General features: G+C 41.7%; 1 protein-coding gene across 1 annotated transcript in view; it reads left to right on the top strand.

The window, feature by feature from the left end:
• The window catches only part of BOK (BCL2 family apoptosis regulator BOK), a 35,624-nt gene extending 25,175 nt beyond the window's left edge, over nt 1-10,449 (top strand). The window contains exons 4-5 of the mRNA XM_044433056.1: nt 5,590-5,753; nt 9,398-10,449. Of these exons, the coding sequence (XP_044288991.1) occupies nt 5,590-5,753; nt 9,398-9,523 (290 nt within the window). The 3' untranslated portion in view covers nt 9,524-10,449. The remainder of the gene's footprint in view (nt 1-5,589; nt 5,754-9,397) is intronic.
• Nucleotides 10,450-12,863: the final 2,414 nt, after the last annotated feature.

Genomic DNA, 12,863 nt, shown 5'->3' with positions numbered 1-12,863 from the left:
AAAGTTACTTTTATGAATTCATGAGAAATTATTTCCATCATTGTTAAAGCAAACTTTGGCTCTGATCCAGCAAAAGTAGTGACTTTAATCTGATATAAGTTTACTCAGAAGTAAGTCTTACTGAATTCATTGGAACTAACTTCCAGTGAGTGTAGGGTTTTATAGCCTATGATCTATTGGTAGCAGTTAACTTTATTTGAATCAGGCCCAATCTATGTCGCCACATTGTTTGATTTGTCATATGAACTGCATAATTTCCTTGGCTTATGCAGGAACTATTTAACTATAACTATTTAAGAAGAACCTAATAATGCATTTTTATCAATGGCTGTTCAGAAGCAAGTCTTGTTTGGTAGAGTTTACTTCCAGATAAGTGTGTACAAGATCGTTGCCTAAAAGAATGAATCAACATCACCCTAATTATCATTCTGACCACTAGATGCTTCAAGGAAGAATAAACTTTGGTATATTCTTAAGGATGTCTAAGAATATCCTTAAGAGCATAGGGCATTAACCCAAAAAAACTAGTCCCTTGCTGATTTAGTTTCCAGAAATCTTTCTTTTGGAACATTTACAGCAAGAGGATACAGTATGTATTTCTTAATCATTTTTCATAGACATGGCTGTACTTACATCAGTTTAGTATCAAGTCTTTTGTACGATATTGGATACTATTCTGCATCTTGCACACAGTATTGCAATATCAGAAATGTTGCATGACTTTGAACTTGCTGTGCAAAGCTAGGGTAGCTTGCATATTTGAACAAAAACGGAACATCTGTTCTCCCCCCCCCCCCACTTCATTTGAAATGTTCATAGCTTTATATTTCTGTTTATCTAAGTTGAAGAGGCATCCTTGAACTTTTTAGACTACAGTCCTGTGCGCATTTACTAGTAAGTCAACTAATGAACCTTGTGGGACTTATTTCTGAGTATATGTGCACAGAAATCAGGTCTTTTCGGATGAATTACAAAATACAGCCAGTGAATATATACGAACTATGTTGTTTAGAAATAATGCAATTGGCTCTCAAACACTTGCAGGCAAGAGAGCACAAACTATCATCAGAAAGAGTTGTTAATGCTTAAGGCTTTTTACTTCCATATAAGAAGAGTGTCAAAGAGGAAAACTCTCTTTTGGCTTCTAGTAAAGAAGGTGTCTGGGTATGGGCTTCAGTCAAACTGCTGCAAAGAGAGTTGTAAATAGAAACCTGTCATAAACTTTCTTTCTGTACCTCAACAAAAATCCCTGTAGCTGTGCTGTTTGGTCATTTACCAGTGAAATTCATAATCATTGGACCACACATTAAGCTACCTTCAAACATGATGATAAAGCTGTGGCATTTGTGGGTGTCAGATTGCAACCATGTGAGCTTTTCCCATGTAATTATCACAGCAAGTTCTTTCTCTAGCTCACTTATGCTGCAAGAGCACAGCAGGAAATCTCTCCAGCTCCTCAAAGTGTGCTAACACCCCTCTGTAACCTTGAACTCCTATCTTAAATATGCTGGCCATTACATAAAGATGCTGTTGTTTTGGGGTTATAGATTCCTTCCCTCCTTTACAGCAGGTATGGCTCTTAGATGTTGGATTCCTATCAATCCCACTAGCCCGGTTAGGGATGATGGGACTTGTAGTTTGGCACATCTGGAGGCCACATGTTCCTCCATTAAACTTCACAAGTATGCATGTTCTTTTTAAATCCTCTTTTACTATTGGTGTGAGCTATTATTCCTTCTTATCCTTCCAGCAGAAAGCAGGAACTTGGACTCTACCAACCGCAAGGAAGAGTTTGTAAACCTCAAGTCACTAGGGAACTTTTCTGTGTGTTCTGTTGTGACAGAAACTGTGTTTTGCTACAGTCCTGTATATATAAACTTGCAAGCAACTCCTGCAGGTTTCATTGGCACTTGCCCCAAGTAAATATTATTTCAGTGAAATCCTGTTCATGCCTACTCAGAAATAAGTCCACTGAGTGCAATTGGACTTACTCCCAGGTAAGGGTTTCAACCTCAGGAGCATAGTTTGGACATTCTATTTTAGTTATTTTATTTTGCACAGGTTCCTGCTCTGGAGACTTTGCTGAAAATTTGCTTAATTCTTTAAATAGCTAAATGCTGTTCATCATGCTTTATAACAGGAGTGGATACTGCTTGTAACTACACGGCAACAAAAACAAAGTCAGCTGCTCAAAAGCAACCTGCTTTGCTTAGCTGCTGCATGAAGACTATTCTGTGCAGTCTTCAAGGAAAAGTATAATACTCCCTAGAGAAAAACTCATATTTGAAAGGCATCAGGAACACCAATCTGTGCACAGCTCTCCCTCTCTGGTTTCTATAGCCCTATAATGTCCTCTTTTGGTCGTTTAGAGAGAAACAAAAGCCATGCTGTTTGCTGTGAACGTAGATTAAGCATAGATAGAAGAGAACCTGCTCCAGGTTTGAGCTTTCCCTTGCAAAAGTTAAGGGTAGTCACTTAAGAATCAGAAAAAAAGGATAGTGGTTTGCATAAAACTTGCATGTACTAATTTTTATGTAGACTTGCAATTTGAAAACAATTATTATAATTTAATGCTAATTGCCATTCTATTTCCTGTTGCATACTGATGCCTGCATCTCATTCTCCTCCGCTGGGTGTAGGTAGCAGATGCTAACTGATAATGGTTTAACTGTGCATTGAAGATATAGTATTCATGCATTATATTGGTGTATTGGCTGCCAGCTTAGATTTCTTTGTGGAAACCAACAAACAATAAGTATTTGGGCAGGCTAAAGCATTGTATCATCTTGGACAGGACAGTACAGGGGCAAAGTGACAATTGAGTAGGTGTTCATGTCACACCAAGTGATCCTGGCAAGAAACCACATTGGTTGATTGTCACAAGAACAACCCACAGTGTGCTCAACAGAGTGTTTGGCTCGCCATGGGTTGTCACCCCCTCCTTCCGCTCAGCCCACCAGCCAGCTTTCCCAGAGATTGTGTGGCTGAAGCCACTCTCCCTGCCTTGATCAAGAGCCACCTCAGCTTGGTGCCACTTCCTCACCTCATTTGCCTTTTCCTACCCCCTCAGAGATTGCTTTCCATGATCTCAGTTTTGATAGCCACAGAAAGTACCTCCAAAGTGCCCAATTAGCATATAAGAGTTGTTGGTGGTGGCTCACCATCCCCTTTTCATTAAAAAGAGTTTTAAGGGGGAGGGGATGTGTTAAGAGTGGGGAGGGGAAAAGTCAAGGTGAGCTAAAACAGCTCTCAGTCTGGCGGAGGGTGGCAAGCCAGTGGCAGTAATCTGACCATGCTTCTTGAGCATCACTTGCCTGGCTGGCTCTGTCTGTGGTTCAGACAAGCTCAGCAAGAACAATAAAGGGTTTTTTTGCCATTTTTGCCAAGCAATTTGCTTTCCATTGTCCACCACCCATGGTGGAGATAGCCAAGTTCAGATGAATGCCAACCCACCTTGGCTGAAATTAACCTATTACAGAACAGGAGGTCTCAGGGTGGTTTGTCGGGGAAAATAAAAAATAACTTTGGGGAAAGCAATCTGGATCCAAACAATGCAACAATCCACCAGATTGGATTGGTGGTGCCTGGGATCACCAGGTTGGGGAATATTGTTTTACCAAGTGCATGGCATGTTTTCCATGTTTAAAACCATGCAAGAGCCTGGACTCATGCATTGCTCTGGCATGCCCAGCAGCCTTCCTTGAACAGTCATGCTTTGCATGTCATCATAATTTACCTGTATGATCAAGCTGGCTCTACACAGAGATCGCAAGAGTGACAGAGGAGGCTCCTGAATTCAGCAGGAGAGGCCAGACAGGTGGACCACGGGGCTTGTGCTGGCCTGCCTGCATTCCCTCCAGCCAGGTAGACAAGCAAGGATCAGGGCACACTGATGCTATTTAGATTCTGTCTTCAGCAGGGATGGAAGCTTTCCAGTAGTGTGACTCACTGTCAGACTTAAGGGCAACTAGCTGTGTAGCTTTGAAAAGCTGCTTTGGGATTATGGCTCACTGACAGTCGAGTTCCTTGGCAATAGAGTGCCTGAACATAGAAGCCCCCCAGGTCAGTCCCTGGCAACTCTAGTTAAAAGGATTAGAAAGCAGGTGTGGGGGGAGACACTCCTGCCAATCAGAGGCTTCTAGTGCTACCGGTCATTGGGCTTCTGCTGTAAAGTCTACGTGGAATTTCCATGAACTGCCTAAATTAAGGGGAAATGGCTGCTGCAGGCCACATCCTGCTGACCATTTCAGTAAGTGGAGATTTAGACAAATCTTTGCTCCCATTTTTCCTCCCTCTAGTCACATTCTCTTTGTCACAGTTGAGGTGAGGACTTGGTTTCTGTTCCAGAAAGATGCCTCTAGTCCAAACATCGACTGTTGTGCTTTTGCCTCTGTAATTTGGCCCAATTCTAACTAAGACCAGTGCTCTAAAAGTGGAGGGTTAAAGCTTTCCCACCCCCACCAGGTCCCCCTCTGCAGTAACATTTATACCTGCATGCAGGATCTTTTTTAAAAAGACACGTAGCATTTGAATCATTTTCTTAACTCCCTCTCCTTGGAGAGGGGAATTTGAAATTTCAAGGGAGAAAGTGTCAGGAAAGAAAGGTTAACCCTCCTTCTCTTGAAATGCTATGGCCCAATCTGAATTGGGACTCTGTGCACTTGCACAGGAGTAAAAGCACAGCAGTAAACCTTTAGATTTCTAGAATTGTGCCATTCTGAAGAAAAAACAGACAGCAGTTCATGCACTACTAATTTTCTCATGTGCACATTATCATGTACACATTATATACACATCTCATGTACACAACCCTAAAACAACAGCAGGGAGTTCACTTTGTGTGCTGCAGGCAAGTAAAGGCAAGAGCAGCAGCAAGCAGGAGAGGTGCAATTGGCTTTTGGACAAGGGAGCTGAAGCTGTGAGACAGACCTCCAACCCCATCAAATGTGTGCCTGAGCCTGCAAGTTACTTTAAGAAACAAACATTCATGCAATTGTTAGTAGCTTGAATGGCACCTCACCTGCTTTGGTCCTTAGAAGGGTCATTTCTAAGGCCATCTGACCATTGCTTTTCATTCTGCTAGGCCAATCTCCACCTGGGTAGTGACTGCAGAGTAGTGAATTGCTGGTATATTATATCAGTGTCATCTCGATAATTGGCAGTGGACATTCCACAGCTGTTCCATACTGCACTAAATAATGCTTAGATCATCTGTTATCTTGGGCAAGACTATCTGAAAGTCATTTACTTGTATATAAACAGCACATCTGGGTACAGATCAGTGCTATTCTTACCCACAAACTCTACTTTCCTGGGGAAGGGAAAGAGACATCAATAATGCCATTGCCAATCAGGAAAGCTTTCCAATCAAAATGCAAAAATGTATGCAAAGTTAACCAAAAAAATACAGGGATAAATCCAGACTTGGTCTTGATTTAACTAACGTTTCATTGATTTCAGTGGCTCTACTCCATGTTTAACTGGATCCAGATCTGGCCCACCGGCTACAGTTACCTAGTTTTGGATCAAGAATTTTCTCCAGCTAGCTTTGAACCAACTTTGTATGAAAACTTTTCCCCCTTTCTGCAGGCATAACGTGGGGTAAGGTTGTGTCCCTCTATGCTGTGGCAGCTGGCCTCGCTGTGGACTGTGTGAGACATGCCCAGCCGGCTATGGTCCATACCATTGTGGATTGCTTGGGAGAGTTTGTACGCAAGACCTTGGTGACGTGGATGAAGCGACGAGGAGGCTGGGTATGTGGCCGTGCGTATTACAGCCCTTCATAAGGGTGTGAATGTTCACATTATGGAAATATTATTGAAATGAATAATAGCCAAATGATCTTAGGAGGTGTCAGCAGCTTAATGTCTGCAAGCGCTGAGCAAATATTCACCATTCTGGAGCTTTATCGGTTAGGCCTTCTATCTACTCATACCCTGCAGTGATCCTGATTATACTGGCTCTGTATATCTTCCTACAGCTTTGTGTCTGACCTGCAGTAATCCTTGCTATATTTGCCACCAGGTTTCCAGCCCAATTCCACTAACCAGATTTGCTTCTGAGCACAGAGTGGGGGTTGTGTGTGTGCTGATCTTGGTGAGTAGCACCACCAAGTACCTCGTTTAGTTGAGTATCAGGTGGTAGTAAATAACAGATTGGAAAAGCCAGAAGTCTCAAGCAAAGGAGCTTGACCAAGTGGCCTGTGGTACCTTTGAGTAACTAAATCACTTTTAAATTCCACCTGACTTCAGGCATCGGCAGTGTGAGTTCCAGGTGGCAGCATGGAAAACTGCAGGTGAGGTGACAGCCATTGTAACTGGCCGTAGTGCTGTGATATGGAAGACAATGAAAAATCACCAAATTATATTTTCGAAGTATACTCATTGTGGCTGACCAAAAATATAAAAGACCCTTAGTCCCTAGGAGGCCTTAGGCATTGAGAGGGTGCTAGGTCAAACGACTACAGGCATCATGAGGAAGCAAAAGTGGGGGGAGAGAGAGGCCTCCAAAACATGCCTTCCTGCCCTGCCCATCCAGAGAGGGAAATCTCTGGCATTTCCTTGCTGTACAGAGGAGGCTCTGGTAAGGATTTTTTAGTGATTGATTGATTGATTGATTGTGGGGTGGGGAGTAGAGATAGTCGTGGTTTTTCTACTTTCACACATGTGGAGGGCCATCTATCCAGCTTACATACAAATGCAACTTAAAGACAAATTTCTGTTTGCTCAGGAATGGAACTCATTCCTGTATATAAAAAAATGCCTTGAGAATGTACATTGCATCATCCAGTTATGCATTTTCAGTCACCTATAGGGGATGGAATCATGGCCACACATTTAAAATGTGGATTTATCACAGGATGTTTCAAATTTCATGAGATGGTTACTAGCAAAGAAGTATTAAAGAGAATGCATAAATATCAAGAAGTTATAAAGTATATAAAATGCAGAAAGCTAGAATGTTTGGTTATATAATGAGAAATGAAGCATATAAACCAATGCAGGTGATTATGCAAGGGCAAATTAATGGAAAAGAAGTGCAGGATGAAAAAGAGTGTCTCGGCTGAAAGACTTTTTAAGAATGGGTTAGGAGTCTGTACAATATAATTGTTTAGATGTAACTGTTTAGTCATGATGATGTACGACCTTCAGCAGGAGAGGAATGAGAAGAATTTGCCATTGTTTAACCATTGTTTAGATACGTTCGTTTAAGCTATGATGATGTATGCTGATCTTTTCTGTAAAGCCAGTTCTTGTACCTTAAAGCAGGGGTGCAGAATCTCAGGCTCAGTTTGAAGTCCCCACCTTAAAGTTAGTGAACATGGTTGCTGAGGGCTCCTGCTTAACATGTGATGAGAGAGGCATTTATTAAAGATACTGTGGGAAACTCTGGTCAATCATGCCTCACCCATTATGTGAGCACATGCAAGTGATGTTTGTGTACATGCATTTTATTAAGATTGCACATTATGTTAATTAAATCATGTGCAGGCTAACTTTGTAATAAAGTGGTCCCTTTTTTAGGTATGCGCTTGTAGGTATGAGAATAGCATGAAATGTGAATGTAGGAACAAAAACAATGCTGAAGTTTATTGTATAAGCTTTAGGAAGGAAACGGAACAAGGATGATGCTGAGGTCAGTCAAGGGAACCAACTGCCTAGTGAAGTGGCTGGCTCTTCACTATGAAGGTAGTCAAGCAAAGACTGAACAGGCATCTGGCAAGGATGCTTTAAAAACTGGGTTCTTACGGTGAGGCAAAGATGCACTTTGATGGCCTAAAGGGCCCTTTCCAACTCTGATTCTATTTCCCAAGAAATATGGTTAATTTATCTACTAAATACGCATGGCAACCGGATTTCAGAATGATTGGAATTTTTTCTTTGCAGCAGTCATAGTCAATTTATTAAGACTTGTATGGACAGAGCAGCCTACAAGCTGCTCATTAACAGAAGAATCCTAAGCATGTCTACTTGGAACTAAATTCCTCTGAGTTCAGTGGGACCTGGTAAGAGGGCTCAGGACTACAGCTCAAACGTGACAACACATATGTTTATATTTCCTAAATATATTGTTAGGACATTAGTCAGAATAGGACCATCTAAGCTTATATTGGAAGTTATGGAACAAAAATTAAGGAAAAATGAACTTTACATAACAACAAAAGGATAAAAATTGGAGCTATCTGTTGCTGTAACTGAATATATCCCCCCGTTTCTCCCCAGTTTTAGTATCTGCTAATCTGAATGGCCAAATGAGATTGGAAGCATCTCAGCTTCTGCCGACCTGCAGTATCTCCACTTGCTTACCATGTACTATGCATGGGCAGTCCCACTGGTATTCTCCAAGGGATTATGGGTATCTTTACACCAAGGCTGCAGAATCTTTTTCAGCCCAAGGGCTGGATTCCATGTTAGAGAAGGCCATGAGGATACAGACAAAAAGAGAAAGGCCAAAATAGAAAAAATACCAGCATGTTTTAGCCTTCAGCTATTGCTGCCAATAACTGTGCTTAGGAGAGGCATTTCAGATTTTTAAAATGGGAAAAACTGCACCAAAGCCAGGAGACCACCAAATAACTGGTAGCTGGGATAAAGGTGGTGGACTATTTTGGAAATCCTAGAGGGGCAAAGCAAGACTTGCAAAGGGCCAGATTTGGCACCTGGGCCTGAAGTTCCACATCCCTGCCTTACACCCTAACTGGGATACCAGTTGGCTTGGAGCTGTGACAGTACTGGCAATGGTTGTGGTTATGCCAATTAAAGTTGCAGGTTACTGGGGAGTGGAGTGAAGCATATTGTATGTTTGGTGGTACTCTCAGGCTGTCAGCTGAACTTCCCTTGCCTAGTTGTACCAAGCCTTATATGAACACAATAAAGCAATCCTTAAAGTGCAAATATACACATCTTGTAGAGCTGGGTATCAACATCTTAATGTACATTAATGTTGCAGATATAACTATCTTCCCTCCACCCCAGAAAGATACTTGTAAGCAACCTGTGGTTTTGTGGGTCCTGTGTGTTTGACATTTGCTGAAGTTCGTTAAGGACATGCAGACATCTACTCCAGGGCCCAGAGTTTGGGATTTTCAGATAGGTGGATGTAGAACTAATATGCAGAAGTGGTGGTTGCCCCACCCTGGTTCCTGCCAGATGTTTTATTTTACAACTTTCAGCATTCCTGAGTGCAGCTGAGAATTGAAGTCCTAAACAACTTGAGGGCCACATGTTGAGAAAAGCTCGCTAGGGACATGCTGACAGGAAGAGAAGGGTGGGAAGCCCTTTCAAAGGCATTGGCCAGGGAATATTAGAACTCAGGTTGTCATACTGAATATTGCATGTGAAACACTGAGTTGAAAGTGTCCCACTTCTGATTCTATGTCTCTTTTCTTTCCCTTCAGACTGATATAACAAAGTGTGTGGTGAATACTGATCCCAATCTCCGCTCCCATTGGCTTGTGGCTGCCATTTGTAGTTTTGGCCACTTCCTGAAGGCCATCTTCTTTGTGCTCTTACCAGAAAGATGATACCTACCTTGTGAAGCCCCATCTTCTCCTTCTCATGGGCACAGCTGACACAGAAAAAGGGAAGTGATGAGATGGAGAGCTGTGCAAATGTACATTCTGCTCTTCTGGTTTTCCCCAGCTGCCTGATTGCAAAGACTTTTTTTTTTTTCAGCAATGGGAAACATTTCTTCAGCTCACTACTTGTAGTAAGCCCACTTTGTACTTTCAAAGTGGCTTAGGATCTTAATAATGAGGCTGATCAGCTTGTTATTTATGGTTCCCTCTTGTTCAAATGGCATATTTTATGCATTAAAAAGCAAGAAATTCTAGTTGGAGCTGCTGTCAAGAAGAAAACTGTAATACATTAAGTGCTTTTTTGTTCTTCAGTTAGTCAGAAACTCCTAACCATCTCTAAAGCTTGTGTATTTGAGCACCTGGTTGATATTGATATTGATGGAGTTTTCTAATAGGCCAAAATTTTTGGTTCTCTGGAGTAACACAACACCCATAGGTATGGCTCTTTCTGCCCAACAGGGAAGCAGGCAGGGATTATACAACATGGATAGCAGGTCTGTCTATTGTATCTTAGCATTCACTTACATAAGCGATCAAGGAAATAGGAGCAGGTGTTAATAACCCCTCCCCTGGAATTTTATGGAATGGAAGATGATGGAGACATAAATCTGCATCAATATTTGAAGTATTTTAGCAGAAGAAATATTGCCTATTTGGAGCGTAAGACAGCTGCAGTCTTGAAAGGTGGTTAAGAAATACATATAAAAGAGGAAATTTATGTAGGATGCAGGAGATCCCATCAGAAAATTGCATTTCATGAGGAGAGCAGAAAGATACATCAGTGTTTTGTATCATTGCAATGCATTTACTTTATGTAAGACTTTTGTTTCTGTTTCTGTTGTGCTAAACAATAAATGCAATTAAATATCCCAGGAGCTGTACAAAGCATTAAGACAGAAAATCCTGTAGGGCAGAGGAAGAGAAGTAATCATAGAATAGTAGAGTTGGAAGGGGTCAAGAAAGCCATTGGGTCTAACCTGCTGTTGCAGGATACCACTTTCCACCATCCCACCCAGATGACTGCCCAGTTTGTTTCTGGATGTCTCTAATGCGGGAGAGTCCACCACCCCTCTAGGTAGCTGGTTCCACTGCTGCATTGCTCTGACAGTTAGCAAAGTTTTCCTGATATCCAGCCTGAATCTGGTTTGCTGTGAATTGAGTTCATTATTCCATGTCCTATTCTCTGGGTTGAGTGGGAAGAGATCTTGCCCCTCCTTTGTGACAGCCTTTCAGGTACTTGTACAGTGCTATCATGTTGCCCCTGTCTTCTCTTCTTGAGACTTAACATATCCTGTTCACTCAGTCTCACCTCATGGGACTTTGTTTCTTAGTGTCCTAAGAGTGATGTTGTAGGTGGTTTGTGGTTCAAAGGGAACACACAAAAGGAGAACTGACCCTCTACAACCTTCATTCTTTCAAGCACACAGAGTTGTTTCATTCTCTATAGTAATGAGGAAGCAGAAGTAGGCATGCTGTTATTCAGCTGTTAACCCACACAGTAAAGACTCTAGCATTTCCCTTCAATAAGAGTCAGGACCTCCTGCTGACATCTCACCATGGATGACATGCAGGACCTGCATGTTACCTTTTCACAGCTAATTTGACATTCAGCAAGAATAAACGAGAAATGGCACTTCCCATGCAGGGAATGGAAAGCTCTAGCAAGCTTTGTGGATGAACCTGAATATCCAAAGTCAAGTCAAACAGTCTTCATGGTACCCCTTTTAAGCCAACAGAATCAACTAGTGAAACTAGAACTAGAGTTAAGCCATGTCTCTTAGTGGATTCAGCTGTATACATCAGGAGAAGAGGGGACAGACACACACGATCCCCTTGGATGGCGTATGATTCGAAGCCAACTATTAAAAGCACTATGAATCTGCAGGAAGTGGATTCCCTGTCATGTTTTTCTTTTCCTGAAAGCAACTCAAGGGCTGAACTAGGATTTAGTTGGCAGTAGGTTAACCTATTCCTCCATGCCATGTTTTGATTGACACATGCAGCAAAAACAGCATGTAGGCTCACTAGAGCTACCATTTTCTCCAGGCACTTCCCAAATTGCGAACAACCTGTGTTTACAAACTGTTGTAAAGCCTATTAATTTAAAAAATATTGCAAAAATCATCATCATCATACAGAAAGAGTGAGGGGGGACTGAAAGGGGAGAGAGGGAAGGCCTCCAAAGCAGCATCATAGAGAGGAAGCAAAAGAGAGAAGGAGGCCTCCAAAGCATGCCTTCCTGCCCTGCCCATACAGAGAGTGAAATCTTTGCAACATATTTTTGCTGCAAAGAGAAGGCACTAATGAATTTGGGCAGGAAGGAAAGCTAAGAGGTATTCATGTTTTTCCACTTTTATGGGGGTCCTGTGTCCCTAACCCCTGTGAACATGGCAGGCCAACTACGTGATCCAACTTAAACACATTTGGCATAAAGATTAATTTGTTTTCTCAAAAATGGAACTTAATCATAACCCAGGAACTACTTGTATGCTGGTTTCTTGGATTTTGTCAGGCTGTTTACATTCTAAAAGGCTAAAATTTCCCCAAAGGTTAGACCCTGATAATAAGTGCTTTATTGCAACAATCTGATTTGGGAGAATGGGTATTTTTGCCCTTTCACTTTTGGTCCCACCAACAACTGAAATATAACCCCAAAAGCATCTTCAGACTTGATTTCATCCCTTCAGCTGAAAGTGTTTCCCTGCCCCAGTTAAGCCCTGTGGATTCAAGGCTGTAGTTCTACAACTGCTTTACAGACAAGGAAAGAAAATGTCAGGGTAACTATTGCATTCACATGAACCTTTCTTGGCTGCAATATTTCTAAATGTTTTAGTATGATCTATCTTCTTGACATCCTCTTTCCACCCACTAGCGGCTAACTCCCATTAAGCTTCCTTGATTTTCAAGTAGGCATAATGAAATATACTCACATATCCTGTTCATTAAATGAATCAGCGGTACTCATTTGTCATTGTTAATAGTTTCCATGTATGAATTAATCTTGCACTTTAAGGGATGTGGTTAAACGTTAAAGAAGTTCAAAATGCAGGGGTAATTTAAATTTCAAACTTTCTCATTAAAATAAAATGCACCAGGGCATTTCCAAGCAAGAATATGGTAATAATGTTGGCCACAGTTTAAACATGTTAACCCCTTAAACAATTAAATGGGAATTACTCTACAACGCTGGAGGAAAGTAGGCACTTGGGCAAAGCATGCAGATGGATTTGCCATAGGTTTAACTCACTCCATCCACTTGCTGCACATGGACACTTCATGCATCAGG

This window comes from Varanus komodoensis, unplaced genomic scaffold (genome assembly GCF_004798865.1).
Source record: "Varanus komodoensis strain SLA01 unplaced genomic scaffold, ASM479886v1 scaffold25, whole genome shotgun sequence".
In the NCBI taxonomy this organism is placed as follows: domain Eukaryota; kingdom Metazoa; phylum Chordata; class Lepidosauria; order Squamata; family Varanidae; genus Varanus; species Varanus komodoensis.
The sequence above is the reverse complement of the archived record's forward strand: the minus strand, read 5'-3'. Positions and strand labels throughout refer to the sequence as shown.